The sequence below is a fragment of the Platichthys flesus genome, chromosome 10 (genome assembly GCF_949316205.1).
Source record: "Platichthys flesus chromosome 10, fPlaFle2.1, whole genome shotgun sequence".
Taxonomy (NCBI): Eukaryota; Metazoa; Chordata; class Actinopteri; order Pleuronectiformes; family Pleuronectidae; genus Platichthys; species Platichthys flesus.
In genome coordinates, this window is record NC_084954.1 from 26011054 (window position 1) to 26030498 (window position 19445).

Below are 19445 nucleotides of genomic sequence, written 5' to 3' on the forward strand. Positions count from 1 at the left end.
CATCGATTACTGAAACGATTAATCCACTAATCGGATTATGAATGACACAAATTCTCAATTGCCCTTATTTAGCCAACAGCTTTTAAATTTAGCTTGAGGTTGTTTGAGGCATGTGATGACTGAAAATAAAGGCATTAAAGATTGATACTACTTGCAAAAATGTCTTTTAATAAACTTTGCTGCATATAAGGTAACTGTTGACAAAAACACCAAAGGAAAATCAAGTTTTTGTCCATTTAAAACAAAGAATAGGCAAATTAAATTCAAGTTTCCCTTTTTCCTGTGAACCAAAAACAGGCCAAGTGCCGATGCTTAAAATAAATTTAAAATCAAGTATTCATTTTTCCTGTACACAAAAGGAAAGCGATCTGCAGCTGCATCAGCATTTAAAACATCAAAACGAAACTACAGTCTTTTTTGGACTGAATAATTGTGATTAAAAAAAACATTTGTCAGACAATAGGATAACAATTAGCGTTTAATCTTGTTAAAACCGTATTATTTTAATGGATTCTAGAATCCTGCGCACAGGTATTCGTTTATGCAGGATTCAGGTGAGGGGTGGTGTTGGCACTGTTTTTTTTTTTTTTTTTTTAACATTCTTTTTATTGAACATTTTCAGAAATTATAACAGTCCAGCACAGTACATACCGAATATATGAAATATGTAGCAAATCCAAAATACATCTACAGCAATTGTAGAACTTTCCAGCAGGTTTAACCATTGCTTTACACATATATATATATATATTAAAAGTGATGAATGTTATGATTTGCTTCTGGGGTATTTGAGGAAACAATTGTGTGCATTTATTCCTTACTTTTGGAATGCAGGCATATTTATGTTATAATTCATATATGTTTAACAATGCCAGGTTATAGGTTTGTTTGTTATCATTCCTGGTCTCCAGAGAGTCTGGGTACGCATGCGTAGGTAGTCACAGTGTGTAGGTGGCCACGCCCTTAGGTTGCGTTTCAGTTAGTTGATGGTCAGGACTGGTACGCCTTGCCGGTGAATGATTAACATGTCTGGTAGTGTACAACAAGAATTAATAACGTGAACGTATAATTTCATTTGGTTAATTCTGGGTTGGTGTTTGTGTTCTGTTTGCAGGTTTACAACCTAATTTTCTGATGTACTTAAGTACTGTTGACGGAAGTACTAAATGTCACTAGCTAGCGGTAGCAGTTAGGCTACCTAGCGTGCTTGTTGTGTTTGCGAAAGCAATAAAAGTTCTAAAAGTGACACGAGTGGTATCCGCCGTACTTGGCCTGACACCCTTCCAGTGGGGAATTTATTAGACTACAGCAGGTAGCTAGTAAAAAACTGAACAGTTGTAAACCGCTATCAGATCCGTGCCAGGAAGTACACGGACCCCGAGCGGAGGATAGCCAGCGCGGAAACGGAGACCCGGAGTCTGGAAAGAAAGCGGCCGGAATTACGCCACTAGAACAGAGGAGCCGAAGCCAAGAGCTAACGGGACCGTTAAAGGGCTGAATAATTCCACAACCGTGAGTAAGACTGTGTGGATAATATAACAGCTGCAGAGTTAAGAAAGTGACTTTGTAAACAACGCCGCTAGCTGCCAGAGCAGCCGGCAAAAGACGTGTGTGCCGTTCCCGGACGATCCGTTTGTTTAGAACGATTCTTTGACCGGATCTTTTGGACGAGTCATTCATTTTGAACGAATCTTTTGAAGAAGTCCTTTTGGAAAAGGTGATTCTAGTAATTCTGTACACCTAAAGAAGACAAAATGGCGGATGACAAGCCAGATCTAGGGAGCTTAAAGCGGAGGCGCTCCAATGCGCAACGAAACTTTACAACACGAATGAACCGCCTTGAAGTCAGTACTGGCCGTTTACGTGAACTTGAGTTGTCAGAAGAGTTAATGAGATTAAAGGATGATTATGACAAACTCCTCGATGTCAGTAATGAATATATCGACGCACAGAGCCAGATAGACCCTACAGGTGGCGACAGCGAGTTGCGGGGCGCCCTGGCGCGGAGAGACGCCAGTGAGCAAAAGTTCCTTGAAACTGAGGGCAAGATCATGGAAATGCTGTGGTCCAAGTATGCAGCGCCAGACATAGACGCTCTTGTAACACAGTTTGAGTCTGCTTTTGATCAGGCTGAGGCGCTCGGGAAAGGTAAAGTAGTGCCATGGACGCGGCAGGGGGTCGAAAGCGGGAGATTGGATAGGAAACTCCATGGACTCAGAGAGGCTGTGTACACTTGGAGAGACTACGGGCCGCATGGGAAGGATAAATGGACGCTCTTTTTATCATTGAGAGAGGACAAGGAGCAACTGATGGATGAGTGGACATGTCAACGTGACAATGAGGTTAGGAAGAGGTACAGTACAGAACAAAATGACGATGGCGACGATAACGGAGGTGAGGAGGAGGAAGAGGATGAAGATGGAGGAAGTGGTGACGTGGTCAGTGGGCATGTCACAACAGCGAGCGACAGCCTTACAGCTGCAGGTAACATCACTTTCACCCAACCAGTAACCCTTGCTATTGCTACTCCACCTGTTAACACCCAGCCTGCTGTTGTCAATCCGCCCTTTGATGGGCAGGGAACTGTATATATTGCGAGCTCTCCTTCATTCATGTCCACTGACAGGGCAAGCATCACTACCAACGCTGCTCAAGGAGCTACCGTCACTAGCCGACCTCAGAGCAGGTATGTAGCAGCTACCACACACAGTACTCCCCAACAGGCATTACAGCCCACCCTACAGTCACGATGGCCTGAGGATAGACTTGGTGTCAGTTTCGCCCATCCTCCAACCCTTGCCAGCACGCCACATCTGTTGAGCGTTCGTGCCGCTCCACACGTCAATCTCAGCATGGGACAAAGTAGTAGCATGCCACGTAGCCACCCTGGTACGTGCGCCGGTGGGGATAACAGCTCTCAATGGGCCCGACCAAAAATAAGATTCACACCCATAAGTTTACCTAAGTTCTCCGGGGACAGGAGGGACTATTGGCGCTGGAAGGCTGAATGGGAGAGTATCCAGGCGCAAGCGGAGCCTACGGGGTCATGGGAATGCAAGAAACTTCACTTGCTAGACAGTATAGGAGAGACAGTGAAGAGTGAACTCAGACTGTTGCGTTGCAGGGATGTAAACGATATCTTCAGGGATTTAGAGAACCGTTATGGTGATAAAGCGCAAACGACAGAAGAGATCATGTTGGAGTTACAATCACAACCTGCTGTAAAGGACCACCAACCACGAGAGACGTTAGAGTTGATCCTAGCAGTGGAGAGGGCAACATTGGACCTCACAGACCTAGGGTGCACAGACGCTATACAGAATCAGCTAGTGATTCGGTCTTTAGAGAGTAAACTCCCCAATGTCATGAAAAGAGAGTGGCTCATGTGTGTGAGAGACCCTGTTAATAACGTCCACCCAGGAAACCGTTTCGACAGGTTCTTGATGTTCCTGGAAGACCAAAAGTCGTTGCTCGTGAGGTTGGAGCAGTTGCTGCCCAGCAAGCCATGGCCTGCTAATGCTCCTGAGAGACCAAGCTACCGGGAGAAACCAGGTGACAGATAGAGAGAAAAGAAGTCGTTCACTAAGTCTACAGCAAGTGAAGTCAAGAGAGATTCCAAGCAGTTACCATGTGCTGCGTGTGGCGATGGAGAACATGGAGGTAAACTGTTTCGCTGTCAAACTTTCAGGAAGGCCAGTCTGTCAGAGAAGAAAGTTCAGCTGAAAAAGGCAAAGGCATGTACAAAGTGCCTGGATGTTCACGTGGTCGACGGTGCCTGCACTCTAAGGTTCCTCTGTCGTAAGGAGGAGTGTAAGAAAGGCGACACTCCGGTGGACCACCACTATTTCCTCTGCCCTAAGGCACCAACAAAGAAGGATGCTGCTAAGAGGGAAAGCAAAGCAGAGGAAAAGAGGGGACCTCGTGGTCCGACAGAGGAGCAGGAGGCTGTGTTCGCCGAGTTGGGACTGACTCCCCGCCAGTTGGAAGCTGTCCGCAGGGCCTGTACCAACAAGGCAACGTCGAGAGTTTGTTCTGGCAAGGATCTGATAGAACAAAGTGATTTGAAAGAACATCCAGTCCTTATGATGCTCGTACCTGTCACGTCGAAGAAAGGAGACAGTCTTGGAGCCTTGGTCGATCTTGCTTCTGACACCAATTACATTACGCACCAAGCCGCGGAAAGACTTGGACTGACCGGTGAACCAATTTCCCTTGTCGTGTATGGTGTCGGCACGATGAAGGTGAAAGTTGATACAAAAAGGTATTTTGTAACAATAAAAGTGTGGACCTCACGAGGAACCCTGAAGTTCCACGAGATGATCTGCTACGGGATGGAAGACATAGCCAAAGTGGATCGAGTGGTGAGATCGGAGAGGCTGGAGCAGTTTTTCCCCGAAGCTAAGCCGGGAGAACTGGCCCGCCCAGAGCAGATCGATCTATTGATCAGTACTCGAGAAGGCCGATTAGCTCTACAAAGACTGCAAAGGGTCGGCGACCTGGTGTTGTGGGACGGTCCCCTAGGCAAGACGGTGAGTGGTGCGCATCTGGAGCTCTTCGAAGAAGTGGAGGTGACTACATGGCACTCAAAGACGCACTTTGCACACTCTATGAGGGCGGTAGCCGTCAAAGTTGAAGAACACTCCATGGGAAGGCCAGGAAGCCATTTGGAACGAGAAAGCAGTGTGGAGGTTCGAACGACAGCAGCATGCAATAAAGAAGTCATTGAGTGGCTAAAATGGGATAGCATCGGTGCTGCCTGTGATCCTACCTGTGGAGGGTGTCGCTGTGGAAAGTGCCCACCTGGAGGAAAGGAGATGTCCCTTGCTGACGAGAAAGAGCTGGAGATAATAAGGGCAGGTCTAACCTTCAGAGAGAGTGACACCCACAGCGACCAGCCACATTGGGATGCGAAGTACCCATGGAAGGAAAACACAGCCTCTCTTCCCAACAACCGAAAGGCTGTGGAAGCAACTTTCCTGAGGGCTGAGAAGCGGCTCATGAAAGACTCCCTGTCGAAAGAAGCTTACATGGGGCAAGTCCACGAGATGGTGGGGAGGGGAGCTGCTGTTAAGCTTACTAAGGAAGAGATGGACAGCTGGAATGGCGCCGTGTGGTGGGTGAGCCACCTAACCGCACCAAATCCCCACTCAGTGACTACGCCGGTGCGCCTCGTCTGGAATAGTAGCCAGGAGTTCAGAGGGGTGAGCATGAATAGCATGTTGCTCAAGGGTCCAGACGTCTTAAATCCCATCAGAGCGGTGCTCCTCAGGTTCCGGGAAGGAGAACATGCAGCCATCGGAGACATCACCAAGATGTATAATTCGGTGTGGTTGGAGAAACAAGAGGTCCACGTGCATCGGTTCCTATGGAGAGACTCACCGAAAGATGAGATTGAGGATTATGCTGTCGTGAGGGTGAACATGGGAGACAAACCAGCGGGGTGCATCGCGCAGGTTGCCATGCGAGAGACCGCAAAGTTGCCACAGTTCTCTGATATGAAGGAGGAAAGAAGAGTCATTGAGGAAGACTCCTACGTTGATGACCTCCTCACGTCCCACAATGACCCACACTGTCTAGACAAGATCCTAGGGGGAGTGGAAAAGATACTGACAGCAGGAGGCTTCTATCTCAAGCCCTGGGTCAGGTCCGGTCAAAGTGGGAGGCGGGACGGGACAGAGTCCAAGCCAGTAACTCTGGTGTTGCCCAACCAGCTGGGGGAGGAAGATAACAAAGCCCTGGGGGTTGGATACGTCGTGCGAGACGACGAACTCTTTGTGATGGTCTCCATCAACTTCTCCAGAAGGAAGAAGAAGATGAGAACTGAGATTGACCTCACTGAAGAAGAAGTGGAAGTAAAGACACCGAACCCACTGACTCGTCGTGTTCTACTGAGTCAGATCGCCGGGCTGTATGACCCGATCGGTCTAGCAACACCTGTGAAACAAAAAGGAGTGATCCTTGTGAGAAGAGCCTTCCAGGAAGCTGGCAAGCTTACTAAAGACACCTGGGGTGAACCTCTGTCTGACGAGCTCAGAGGGAAGGCAATTGAACTGTTCAAGGAGTATGCTCGTCTGAGTAGCATCAAGTTCCACAGAAGCCTCACGCCCTCCGACTGGAGGGGTAAACCTTGGGGAATTACATTTTCTGACGGGAGCTGTGAGTCCTATGGCTCTGTAATGTACTTGCGATGGGAGACGTCAGATGGTGTGGTCACTAGGCTGGTAGAGTCAAAGGCCAAGTTAACCCCCCTCGACCAGAAAGGTGACGCGGTCAAGGCTGAGGTCTGCGGGGCTGTCTTTGCTGCACGTCTAAAGGGATACGTATTGAAGCATGGACGATTGGACGTGGAAAAGTGGTACCACTTCATTGACAGTCAGACGGTGCTGGGAGCCATCCAGAGAGAGAGCTACGGATTCCAAACATTCTTCGTGAACCGAGTCGGAGAGATTCAGAAGGCTGGGCCCGTAACTGACTGGTGGTGGATACCAGGCGAGGTCAACATCGCTGATCTAGTCATGAGGGGGTGCTCTCCCGAACTACTGGGTGAGAACTCTGTGTGGCAGAAAGGTCCCAAGTTGTTGTCTAGTCCAGTCGTATAGACCAAGTGGATCCAACAAGGTGCAGTTCTTTAGCTAAGCTCTGTGGAGTAGTCGGTTATGTCCGTAGAGCCGTGAAGAAGTGGCTGGCCTGTGTAGGCAGGGCCTCTATGCCAGCAAAGTGGGAGGCAGTACTGACAGTAAAGGAACGCAAAGCTGCATTCCAAGACCTATGCCTAGCCGCCCAGACGGGAGTCACGTTTCCTGTGACGACGCTAAACAGACTTGTTGTCAGCAGGGATGAAGCTTCAGGGCTCCTGAAATGCTATGGTAGAGTCCAGGCCATTACCCAGGAAGAGACCGGTGTGCCCCTGGTCCCCTACAATGCGTGGATCAGCACCCTTCTCACACGAGAGGCCCATGAAGCTAACCACGAAGGTGTTGCTGGCACACTCCTCCGTGCGAGGTCTAAAGCATGGGTGGTGCAGGGACCAAGGATTGTCAGAAATGTCATTGACTCCTGTATGCACTGTCGAAAGACCAAAGCGAGGATGTGCAAACAGGTGATGAGTGTGCTCACCCTCGAACGAACTGAACCAGCCGCACCCTTCGAGTTTACGACATTGGACCTTTTCGGCCCCTATGTTGTTAAAGATACCATAAGGCGAAGAACAAAGATGAAAGTCTGGGGCGTGGTGTTCAGTTGTATGGCTTCGAGAGCAGTACATGCTGACATTGTGGAAGATCTGTCGACAGAAGGATTCCTGAAAACATACCAGCGCTTCGTAGCTCTCAGAGGTCACCCAAAAAAGCTCTGGTCGGATCAAGGAACCAATTTTGTGGGCGCCAGGCCAGTATTACAGGGGCTTTATGAGTTCCTAAGTAGCATCAACAAGGATCAGATCTAGAAGAAGGCGGCAGTTGAGGGAACCGACTGGATGTGGGTGTTTCACCCAGCGGACTCTCCCCACCGAAATGGGGCAGCTGAGGCAGCTGTCCGTGTTCTCAAGAGAGCGCTAAGCAGTGTTGGCGAAGAAGGTAACTTGACGGCGCTAGAGTTCCAGACCCTCCTGTACCTCGCTGCTAACCTGTCAAACGAGAGACCAATCGGTGCCAGAGCCCAAGTACAAGATGGGACCGTGGAAGTCGTCACTCCCAACTCTCTTCTGCTCGGTCGCGCAGGACCCAGTGGGGACTCCCGAGGGTTTGAGTATCCAACTTACCCTGTCGTGCATCTGAGAGCAATACAGATCGAGGTTGACAAGTTCTGGAAGCGGTGGAGCCAGCTGGCGGGTCCGGGCCTCTACATCCGTCAGAAGTGGCACGCGCCTGCTAGGAATGTTGTAGCGGGGGACCTGGTGTGGTTAGCTGACCAGAACGCACTGAGGGGCCAGTTCAGGCTGGGTCGAGTCGTGGAGGTGTGTCCTGACGTGAGGGGCGTAGTACGAGATGTGAGGGTGAGAACATGTCAAAGCTGTCCAGATTTTGGCGGACAGCCCAAGAGAGACCGAAGTGTGGAGAACTATCCCTTCACCATCCTCCACAGGGACGTTAGGAGGTTGGTGGTTCTGCTTCCAGTGGAGGAGCAAGAAGATACTTCCCCACCATGGTGTGTTTCGGTCAGTAAAGGACAGTAAAGGATCCCCACCATGGTGTGTTTCGGTGACGGATCAAGACCCCCCCACTACCATCCTCCCGGAGGATGGTGGTGTGTTTCGGTAAAGGAGGTTGTGATGTCATCAAGGACAATGTGTGTTGTGTTACCTAGCGTGCTTGTTGTGTTTGCGAAAGCAATAAAAATTCTAAAAGTGACACGAGTGGTATCCGCCGTACTTGGCCTGACACCCTTCCAGTGGGGAATTTATTAGACTACAGCAGGTAAGTAGTAAAAAACTGGACAGCAATGATCTCAAAAGTCCTAATTAGGTCTTACATTTCAGGCAGTTGCAGTCTGAGCTCCCAGGTACCTCACCACTTTATCAAACTTAACTGTAAAAAGGTCATTCTGACCGTTGATCTCTTAGTCTTTCCAGAGAAATATAATCTAACATCAGAGACTTCCATAGATGTATTGAAGGAGGTTCATCTCCTACCCATTTGGTCATAACAGCCTTCCGGCCCAACATAAGCAGAAAATGTACAGTGTTCTTATGTGGTCTTAGTGATTCAGGAATATAACCCAATAAACATAATATTGGATTAGGCTGTATTTTCTGTTTAATTATCTCACCAACCTCATCGCATACAGTTTGCCAAAACCGAAGAATCTTTTCACATTCCCAGAGGCAGTGAAATCTTGTCCTTAAAATAGTTTGACATTTTAGGCAGTTTTGAGAGGCCCCTGCTGTGTATTTACTATACATATAAGGAGATATATAGACATTTTGTAGGATATTATATTGCATTTCTCTGAATCTGTTACATATGGATATTTTCGATGGTAAAAGTAAGATTTCCTCCCATGTTTCACTGTCTATCGTTGTTTTCATCTGGGTCTCCCATAGTTTCCGTAGGGATGATAGTCTGTCTGTTTTTAGATATTGCAATTTGGAGTAAAATTTGGAGACAAAATGACCCTGTTTAAGACTATCTAAGAGAGTCTTTTCTAGTGAGTTAAAGTCACCTGGAAGACTGAGAGTATCCATTTTAGTATACACATAGTGGCTGACCTGGGGCCCGTTTCACAAAGCAGGTTTAGTGAAAACTCTGAGTTAGTTAACCCTGAGATGAGGGAAACTCTGGTTTTTCAGTTTCACAAAGCCAGTTCAGCTTTACTCTGAGTCAGTTACCCTGGCAACATACTCCGTGAACCTAACCTGCTCGCTGGCAGGTTTTCTTCAACTAACCCCGAGTTTCTCCTGCTCTTAAGTTGAAGCCTGCAGACTGAAGGCAGTGGCAGACATGGCGTGTCCTTTTATTGAAGAGCCAGTTGATGTCGAGGCGCAGATACTCCGCAGACATCTCCACCGGGAGAGGATTATTAGACCCCGATTGGATGTTTTATCATTCCCTGATGAGTATCTGTTTGAGCGTTTCCGTTTCTCTGCATCATCTATAATTTATATAAACGATATTCTCAGCCCTCACATCGCTCACATGACGCATCGTGGACATGCTCTCAGTTCCGAGCAAATTCTTTGTATTGCACTTCGTTTTTTTGCCAACGGCAGTTTTTTGTATAACGTCGGTGATGCAGAGCATGTGTCCAAGGCAACTGTCTGTCGGGCTGTCCGAAATGTGACACTTGCACTGAAACGGCTACTATGCACGTTTGTAGTGTTCCCAAGTCACAGACCCACCAGACTTCTCAAAGAAGAGTTCCACAGAATTGCAGGTATCAGTCTAAGCAGTAATTCATTTATGTCATAAAGCTTTGAGACTTGAAGCACTAATCAGTCAATTTGATATATTTTAGGGTTTCCAGGTGTGATTGGCTGCATAGATGGCACTCACATTCCTATCATCGCTCCTTCAATAAATGAAGGAGATTATGTGAATAGGAAATCTGTCCACAGCATTAATGTGCAGGTAGGCCTAAATAGTAGCCTTTAACATTCCAAATTAAATACACTACACCATACAGCTAATTACTGTTCTCCACTTGCCAGATTTGCCGGTGGTGAGTTTATATATATAATTTATATACAGTATATAGTTATATCCTATGATCAAATATTTTGTTTCCTCCTATTGCAACTGAAACAAACTGTATCTTGTATTATCATAGTAGAGTTCGATGGTTACCTACTCGGAGACAGAGGGTACCCCTGCCAGCGCTATCTGCTGACCCCTTACCCTGACCCTGAGCCTGGCCCACAGCAACACTACAACTTGGCTCACTGCAGGACACGAGCCAGAGTGGAGATGACCATCGGGATACTCAAGGCCCGGTTCCAGTGCCTTCGTAGGCTCAGGGTCACCCCAGAGAGAGCTTGTGACATTATAGTGGCATGTGTGGTTCTCCACAACATTGCCACTATTAGAGGAGAACAATGTCCTACTCTTTCCCCCTGTGATCCAGGTATTAATCATACCCCCCTGCTGATACACGAGATGGAAGAGCTGTTAGAGACATGATATGTGTCAATCATTTCTAACTGACCCATCACCTCCCCAATGTTCAAGAACGACAATATGCATCTCATTTTATTTCCTAGAAGGACAAATTTTGTACAGTTGTTAATCCTTTGTTGTTGAAACAATTAAAAAACATCCACCTGTGGGCATGTCACCCACCTTTAACTGATGGTCCAGCAGTTGTATTTCCTTTTCTGTTTTGGTGATCTGCAGCCTTATGTGCTCCATTTCTAGGTGTGATTTGTTTATTTGAGATTCTAAATATACCTTGTAAAGTGGTTTCACAGGGAGCTATAGGAACATAAATGACATTGAATTTAAGTGCCATGTCTATTTAGTGTCATTGTAAGTTGTGGGTCAATGCTGAACAACATCTTACTGAGGTAAGCTGTGCTGTGGAGGTTGATGGACCTTCTTCCCCATTGTAATTTCCAGCATGGCTCTGTTAGAGAGAAAGAAGTTGCAAGTTGTATTGTGGAACAACACTATTAACTGAGCCAAAGTTATTTTAAAAAAAAAGGTGTATACTTCAGCAGGCCTCTCTGCATCTTCCCTCTCTGTGGCAGCTGATAAGGTTTCTTCATCATCCTCCTGTAATGAAACAGAATGTGTGTGTTATATTCTACCAATTATGAAAAATCTGTGGAATATTAAGAGTACTTACAACAGCATGGAGGTCTGTTATGGCAGAAGGCTCAACGAGACAGATTACACCATCAGTAACTGGTAGAAAATGAAGATTAGACAGTTGATGATTACCCAGAAAAGTGCCCCACCTAATTTAAACACAATTTTTCAAACTCTGAGTCACCTTAAAATAGATTGATATCTGAAAGCAAAAGCAGCCAATTGCAAAGAACTGTAGCTTACTGCTCCAAGAAAAATCAGTGTGCCAAATAAGTTGTGTCTAAGATGAATGGGTGGCCATTACTGAGCGAACACTAGAAAAAGGATTAACGTACATGCCATTCATTTGAATAACTTACCTCTTATGTAGGCCCCTTTGACCTGGGGCGTGGGTGGGTCCGATGAACTCCCCCCAGAGATGCCCTCAGCAATGGGTCGTCCACTGTTCTGACTGAGGGCCATCTTTTCAGCCTCTGTGAGAGGTGGTGGTGGTGGACCGCCACCTGTTTTGCAGGCCTCAGCCTTTTTTCTGTTGGCTATAATGGAGGTCAAATTTAAATACATACAGAAAACACAACTTTGGAGACTTGTATGTATAAAAGGCATTTAGGTGTTGCTTTCATAGAGACAATATTAAATACTGGCAGTGTTGGGATTTCTCTTTTTTTTGCAGATTTTCCTAATTACTTAAATATATCCATCACATGTTGAATGTAGCCACTAAATGCTGTTTAATGAGGGCAGGCTAAACAACATCACAATTGCTTGTACTTTATTATACCTTACTGTTTGAACTACATTTTTATATTTCATCTTTAGCTGCTGCCAAGTCCGTTTGGTGCCTGTTGGGTTGCACCTGTGCTCACAGACACACATATGGAATATAATTGTTGAATAAGTGGAACATTCAAGACAAAACATTTCTTTTTTTTCTCAAATTAATACTGACGCATTGACTCGGTCAGCAATTTACTGCCACGCAAGATCCCGCGCTTTTGCTGCTGCCACAGTATTGCTTCTTTTTAAAAATATATGCTCACTTTCTGCATACGCAGTCATTAATATTTCCAACTCCACTGGGGAGAAGTAGGAGGATCGAGGCTGTTTACCACTTGTTGCCATGGTGAATCATGTTATCTGTGTTCCATTGATGAAGGCTTTTTATATCCTCATGCACAAGCTTCACTCAGGGTTACCTTGACTCTGAGTTGATTGAACTAAGTGTTATCACCTGTTCTGAAACCGAAAACTTAGAGTTTGACAGCTCAGAGTTGCTCAACCCAGAGTTAAGGTTTTAACTCAGAGTTTGTTGAACCTGCTTTGTGAAACGGGCCCCTGGAGGGATTTGTAAAATTCTTTTGTTTGTAATTTATATGTAGCCTGTAATGATTCGAATGTTTTAAATTTTCCCCTATCCCAAAGGTCATAAGTATGGTAAATTTCTCTCATACCAGTTCTGAAAGTTAGGTCCAGTGCCTCCCCTGGTTAATTCAGGGTTATCAGTCAGTGTTGTTAAACAACTCAATTTATGTTTAGTCCCGAATCATTTCCGTAAAGAATTCCAAGTACTACACACATTATTAATTAGATAATTGTCTTTTGCCATAATTGGTAATTCACCCCTGCGTTTGTCAAGTAAGTTGACAGGAGAGTACCGTTTGGAGAAGGTTGCTTCAATATCAAACCATGGCGGCTTCAGTTTAGCAGCCGACCATATTGAAATAATTCTGGCTTGCATTGAAGTTGTATAGTATGTAATGTTGGGGAGGCCCCATCCCCCTTGTTCTTTTGGCAATTGTAAAATATCTAATTTAATTTTAGGCTTCCTGCCAGCCCATATAAAGTCAGAGATAGCTTTATTTATATCTTTAATGTTGTTTCTCTTCAAAGATATGAAGAGCATAGATAGAGGGTACATAATTTTGGGCAGAATTGTCATCTTAATAAGATTGATAAGATTGCTTCTTCCAGCTCAGCATCTTGTCTTTAATGTGTTTTACCATGGGGTTAACATTTTTAGCATAAAGTTGACACATTTTTGGTGTTATTTTAACCCCAGATATGTGAATCCATCTGGTGCCCAGCGAAAAGGTTTTACAAAGTCAGGTTCATGCTCATATGAAATACCAAGAGGCATGATTTCAGATTTTGTATGAATTAATCTAGTATCCAGAAATTCGACCGAACTCTTTCACACATTTGATTAGCGCGGGTATTCATCCGCGTACAGCAGAATTTTGTACTGTGTTGTACCTATCACCGTTCCTCTGATACTGGAGGTTTGTCGGACAGCAATTGCCAATGGCTCTATAGCTAAAGAAAACAACAGAGGTGATAGTGGTGACCCTTGAGCTGTACCTCTGTTAAGTTGAAACTGGCCAGAAATTAGACCATTTGTTAAAACTGAGGCAGTGGGTGTTTTATATAGAAGCCGTACCCATCGAACAAAATCTGATTGAAAGCCAAATTTTTTCAACACCTCAAACATGTATTTTCGTTCAATACGATCAAATGCTTTTTCTGCATCCATCGTTACTATAGCACTTGGAGTTTGATGAAAATTAAGATCGTGAATAATATTAATTAAACGTCTTGTGTTGTTCGATGAAATACGGCCCCTCACAAACCCTGTTTGGTCTGCATTAACTTTATCAGTCACCACTCTTTCTAGTCGATTAGTTACTATTTTTTAGAGTATTTTTACATCCACCCCAAGTAGACTAATGGGGCGATAAGAGGCACATAGATCTGGATCATTCCCTTTTTTGGGGATAACTATAATATGAGCTAAGTACATAGATTTTGGGAGTTCATCCTCTTCAAAAGATTTGTTGAACACACGTTGTAGTAGTTTATTAATTTTGCTTTTCATCTTTTTATAAAACTGAACACAAAATCCATCAGCCCCTGGACTTTTATCTGACTGGAGTGAGGAGATTGCATTATCAATTTCTGTTATTGTAACAGGTCCTTCTAGCAGTTTAGCTTGTTCATCTGTTAGCTGAGGTATCTGTAAACCATCTAAGAAATTGCTATCGGCAAGTGTATCATTGTCCAGTTCTGAGGTGTATAGTGTTTTATAAAACCTCTGAAAACATTCATTAATCTTTGTATTATTTGTCTGGTGAATTTGATCCTCATCAGATATTGCAGAAATAAAAGCTTTTTGGGGAGAGTTTCTTGCAAGACGAGCTAAGAACTTATTTGGCTTATTTCAATCAATCAATCAATCAATCAAATTTTATTTGTATAGCCCATATTCACAAATTACAATTCATCTCATAGGGCTTTAACAGGGTGTGACATCCTCTGTCCTTAACCCTCAGCAAGAGTAAGGAAAAACTACAAAAAAAACCTTTTAACAGGGTAAAAATATGTAGAAACCTCAGAGAGAGCCACATGTGAGGGATCCCTCTCCAAGGACGGACAGAAGTGCAATAGATGCCACGTGCAGGACAACATCATCAATAATCAAAGTCTCTAGCAGCATTGATGAGGGTAGACATCCCAAAGGACAACCCCAACATGACATGCCAAGTCCCGCTCCAAGCACAGTCCATGCTCAGCAACCATCTAGACCATGATCCACCATCCAGACCAGACGCCACTCCAGTCCTCAGTCATTATTTCCAAATTCAAACATTCTTTGTCTAGCAAACAGAATATCAGACTCAGCCTTCTTTGTTAGTAGATTAGTCAGCAGTATTCTTGTCTCCTTTAACTCTTTAAGCACCCTATCGGATTTGGATCTATGAAAATCTTCCTCTAATTTTTTTATTTAATTCTCAATTCGTGATTGTTCCTGAGTGCGCTCTTTTTTCTTCTTACTAGAGTATGATATAATCATGCCTCTAATATAAGCTTTATAAGCTTCCCACACCAGTCCCGGATCACAGTCATTGCAGTCGTTTACATCTAAATAGAGGTCTGTCTGTGTTTCCAAGAATTTAATAAAATTATCGTCATGAAACAGTGATGAGTTAATTTTCCAAGAGAGCAATCGCTCTGTGGGCCTAAGAGGTTGCATTTCCAAAGTGAAAGAAGCATGGTCTGAAAGGGCAATGGATCCAATGTCAGACTGTTCTACCAAATGGGCCAGGTGTCCAGATATAAATATATAGTCAATTCGCGAAAATGACAAATGAGGTGGAGAATAAAAAGTGTAATTCTTGTTATTAGGATTCATGTTTCTCCAACCTGGACCATAAACAAAAAACACCTGAACAATCCAAGCAAGAACAAACCGAGGCTTGGGTAATACCTACCTAACATGGCTAAAATGGAGCCTAGAAAACAAAAAACAAAAACCTTGTTGTACTCTAGCTATACTGGTACAGCTGAGGGGGCGAGTGAATCAAAGTGAGAGAGAAAAAAAAAAGAAGAGAGCATGTCGGGTCTCTCCATCTGGATTATGTCCTAACCATAATGCCAGCATGTCAACGACTATGTAAATAATAGCAATACACATCAACTCAAGTAAACAGATATACTTGTATAAGTGTGTTCAAATTAACAGAAGTTATCTTAATCTTACCTAATACTTACTATCCATTGTGTGAGTCATTTTCTGTTCATTTGTATAAGAAGTCCTTATTTGGCAGATGATGTACTTTCCCTGATTACAGATGGATTGATAGAGTCACTAGGTCGGGAGTGTCTTCACGTAGTCGTTGATTTCCTTCATTGTGGGAAGGGAGATCGGTTTTCCATTTGGAGGGAGAACCTTAATTATAGCTGGATACGCAAATGCGTATTCGATCCCCGCTTCCCGGAGCCTTCTGCGCGCGTCTGCAGATTGTTGCCTCCGCTTAACGATCTCCGCAGAAAAGTCCTGGTAAAAAGACACTACTTGACCATCCGTGGAAACTCTGCCCTTGTGTCTTGCTGCGTGTAAGATCCTCTGTCTGTCCGTGTAGTCGTGAAGCCTCACCAGGACTGACGTTTTGTCGTAGACTCTGGTTCTCATAATTCTCAAGTCTCTCCATCGCTCTTTCCAACGCCGATTCCATCGATTCAAGCCGTGGCGTATTAGCCCCTGCATTATCCTCCAAGTCCGACACTCGTTGTTCCACCGACCCCAGTCTGTCAACTATTTTGTCTAGCTTCTCTGACATCTCTGTGACTGGTTTCAGGATATTAGCAAGTGTAGTGTCCAGCATCTCCTTAATATTACGCGTCACCTGTTGAACCACTGCGCTGTCGTTAGTGAGGCTGGAGAACTCTTTTCCCGGCTCGGTGCAGGATTCTGGCTCTTCTTCGGTAGCTAGCTCTAGCTCTGATTCGTCATCTGGGTTAGCTAGCGCTTCGTTAGCTGCCGACTTGTTGTTCTTTTTCCGAGCTTCTCTCTTATTGGGCATAGTGAAAAAGTTGTCCAGCGACATGTCCAACGCCTCTATAGGTTTAGTGATAATTTCAGCACAATTTTAGCAACGGGTAGACTGAGAAATTATGTTTAAATTAAATCCAGTGAGGATCCCGACAGCGGCGCGTCTATCCTCCACGGTGCATCACGTGACCCCACCAAGGCACTGTTTTTTAATGCGGAAATCTTTGTGTTTTTGCATCTGTCGCATGTTAGAAGCATCACACATACACCTCCTCCAGGGAAACTATAGAGAACCTCAAGAATTTAGTGCATATCTGAATATAGCTTTAGTTTACATTTATCTAAACTATCTCAGTTACGGTTTAAAATTTCACTATCATTAAAACTGCACTGCCTTCTCAGGGTCCTCAAAACAACCATATTCATAGTGTATAAGGGTTGTTGTCATTTGATTTATTTTTCATTTGTTCATGACTATGCGCCATTAAACTAATATATTAGGTGACAAGGGTAATTGACGAGGTCATTAAACCATATCCAACATGATTACTTTGTCTTGTAAGGGTGTAGTGTCAGTGCCTTGTTATTGAAGGTAGAGTCATTGAGCCCATAGAAAGTATATTCAATAACAAACTTTTATTGGCTGTGTCTTATTTTAGACTAAGCCAGAGTAAACTATTTGAGTCAAAGATCAGTTTTTAGTTTCAAATGCAAGCCAAGATCTACCACCCTGATATCTACCACAAAAAACACTTAGTCATATTTACAATTTTTTGCAATTTCTGTTAAAAGCTGAATTTACGAGCTTAAATATTCACAAAGAAAAGCACAATAGTAACATTAATATCAGTTATATGTTAATAGCATCTGTACAATGCACAATATTTAGCTTTTTAGTTCAACAATATATTTTGCAGTGGAGCTGCTACTGCGGCACAATGTTTTACATAGGCTTTGACTTGAATGTGGCCATAAATATGATTTTTCCTTGTATAAAAGTAGTCCTATGTACTCAAATAATTACCAGTACTATACAGTATGAAGCCGTGCATATTCTGCAACTGCAAAAATATTGTGTGTGTGTTACTTTATGTATCAGGGTCAGAAAATATTTTATGTTTTATTCTCAAACAATTGCCTCATTTTCAGCCTATTGTATATCCTCCTGTGAGCTTTATTTTGCCCCTTTCATGTCTTGGATCATCTCTGTCTCCCAGTGCTCATAAATATAATTATCAAATCATAACTTCCTAAATATGTTGATGTTGTAATTACCCCCAAAAAGCAACCCAACATTTACTGTAGCGACTGCAGCTGTATAACATAAAAAATGAGCGTGCCACCACCTTCCACCCTTTACACACCAGGTATCATTTCCATAAGTGCTAATTTATACTAACTGTATTTACCTTGTCATATACAGACATAAATATACACATTTTGTTATGTCATAGGCTGATTTGAGCCCAGAGGAAACGTTGGGCACTTGACTATATGCTTCTGGACCTTTGTGTCATTCTTAAGATAGGTCTTTGCACAGTATTTGCAAGTGTACACAGCCTTTCCTTCTACATTGGCTGGGGTGAAATGTCTCCACACATGAGATAGTGCATGTAGAATAAGATGAGAAAAAAAGCTTGTAAAAAAACACTAATGCAATGCCAGAGATACAAATAGTTAGCCAAACAATGAGAATCGTCTTTTTAAATATTTTACAATTGATGGATATATGAATAGAAATAGGCTAGATGGACAGATGAACAATCCTCAATCAGCATGTTAATATATTTTCCCCAGTAATATCATCGAAACCTACCTGACTATTCCTGCACACTACAAGCAGGCCTCAATAGCCCTGCTGTAGTGTGCAGGATGCTGGGAATTATCTGTGCATTTGATGGAGAAATGCAATGTGCAGGGTTGAAATTCAACGTGCAGCGTGTGCTGCATTTCAAATATCTTTAGAAAAGAGTTTTGAATGATGATTTTATTGCGCAGCGTTTAATTTGAGAATATTTTTTTTTTTTCAAATTTCCCTAGTTCAATATTCCCATGTAAAGTTTCCAGAAAGTTTCCGGAAATTTACAGAAAATTGTCCACCCCTTTGCAACCCTATATGTGACACTACGCTGCAAAATGAATGTGTTTTTTTCGATTTTTGGATTAAATAAGCTACAAGATAACAAGAAAATAATAGCAAAAGAGAAATTTGTTATACCTTGATATTTGCACCTTAATTCACTTTAACTTTATTTGCTCAACAAAATGTGTTTATCTCTCATTAAACGATCACCCAGCTGGATTAATAATGATAGATTTTATTTTATTTTGTGTGTGTCATTTGTACCCCTACATTGTCAAAACGCAAAAGTCAAATGGCAAATACAAAAAATATGGCTTTGTTTCTTGCTGATGAACATGAAAACATATCTTCTCATCTCTCTCACATACATGCCGACAGCTTCACCGAGCAGACATTTGGTATACAACAGTGACATCTTCAGTTGGAATGATGGAAGTCTGCAAACAGAACAGTAGATAAAGCCATGGAACAATAGAAAATAAGTAGTTCAGTGTCTGTCGGAGGAGACGCTGGTAATTAGTGCCATTTATGGAGAGGAAAAGGCTGTGTGAATCTGCTCAGAGTGCATTCATTAAGGTTTACTCAGTGTTGTTCCATGTTTACGGACTGATGGTAAGGGATGTTCAAGCTTCCTGACATAGACGAGCAGCTGAGTGACCTGATGCTTTTGTATACGTCCATGAGAATGTGTGGGGCTGTAATTGAAAGCATTTAAAGACATCAGCCAGGGAATTCTCTGGAGTAAGGAGATCTTTTCTTACTTCCTTGCAGAGCTTGGTATTTATAAAAAAACATT

General features: G+C 43.6%; 2 protein-coding genes across 2 annotated transcripts in view; both read left to right on the forward strand.

Moving 5' to 3' along the window:
- Window positions 1-19445, forward strand: part of si:dkey-288a3.2 (protein phosphatase 1 regulatory subunit 37) — an 88810-nt gene that overhangs the window by 62040 nt on the left and 7325 nt on the right. The gene's annotated exons all lie outside the window — the stretch shown is intronic.
- LOC133961636 (putative nuclease HARBI1) lies at window positions 9438-10613 on the forward strand. Its single transcript, XM_062396880.1, has 3 exons — window positions 9438-9870; window positions 9952-10077; window positions 10264-10613. Exons 1-3 carry the CDS (start codon window positions 9438-9440, stop codon window positions 10611-10613), a joined length of 909 nt encoding a protein of 302 aa, XP_062252864.1.

Excerpts from the sequence above, each read along its gene's own strand:
- LOC133961636 (XM_062396880.1), top strand. The coding sequence starts at position 9,438 with ATGGCGTGTCCTTTTATTGAAGAGCCAGTTGATGTCGAGGCGCAGATA. Across the intron at positions 9,871-9,951 it reads AGAGTTCCACAGAATTGCAG|GGTTTCCAGGTGTGATTGGC; the intron begins GTATCAGTCTAA and ends GATATATTTTAG. Across the intron at positions 10,078-10,263 it reads TGTGCAGGTAGGCCTAAATA|TAGAGTTCGATGGTTACCTA; the intron begins GTAGCCTTTAAC and ends GTATTATCATAG.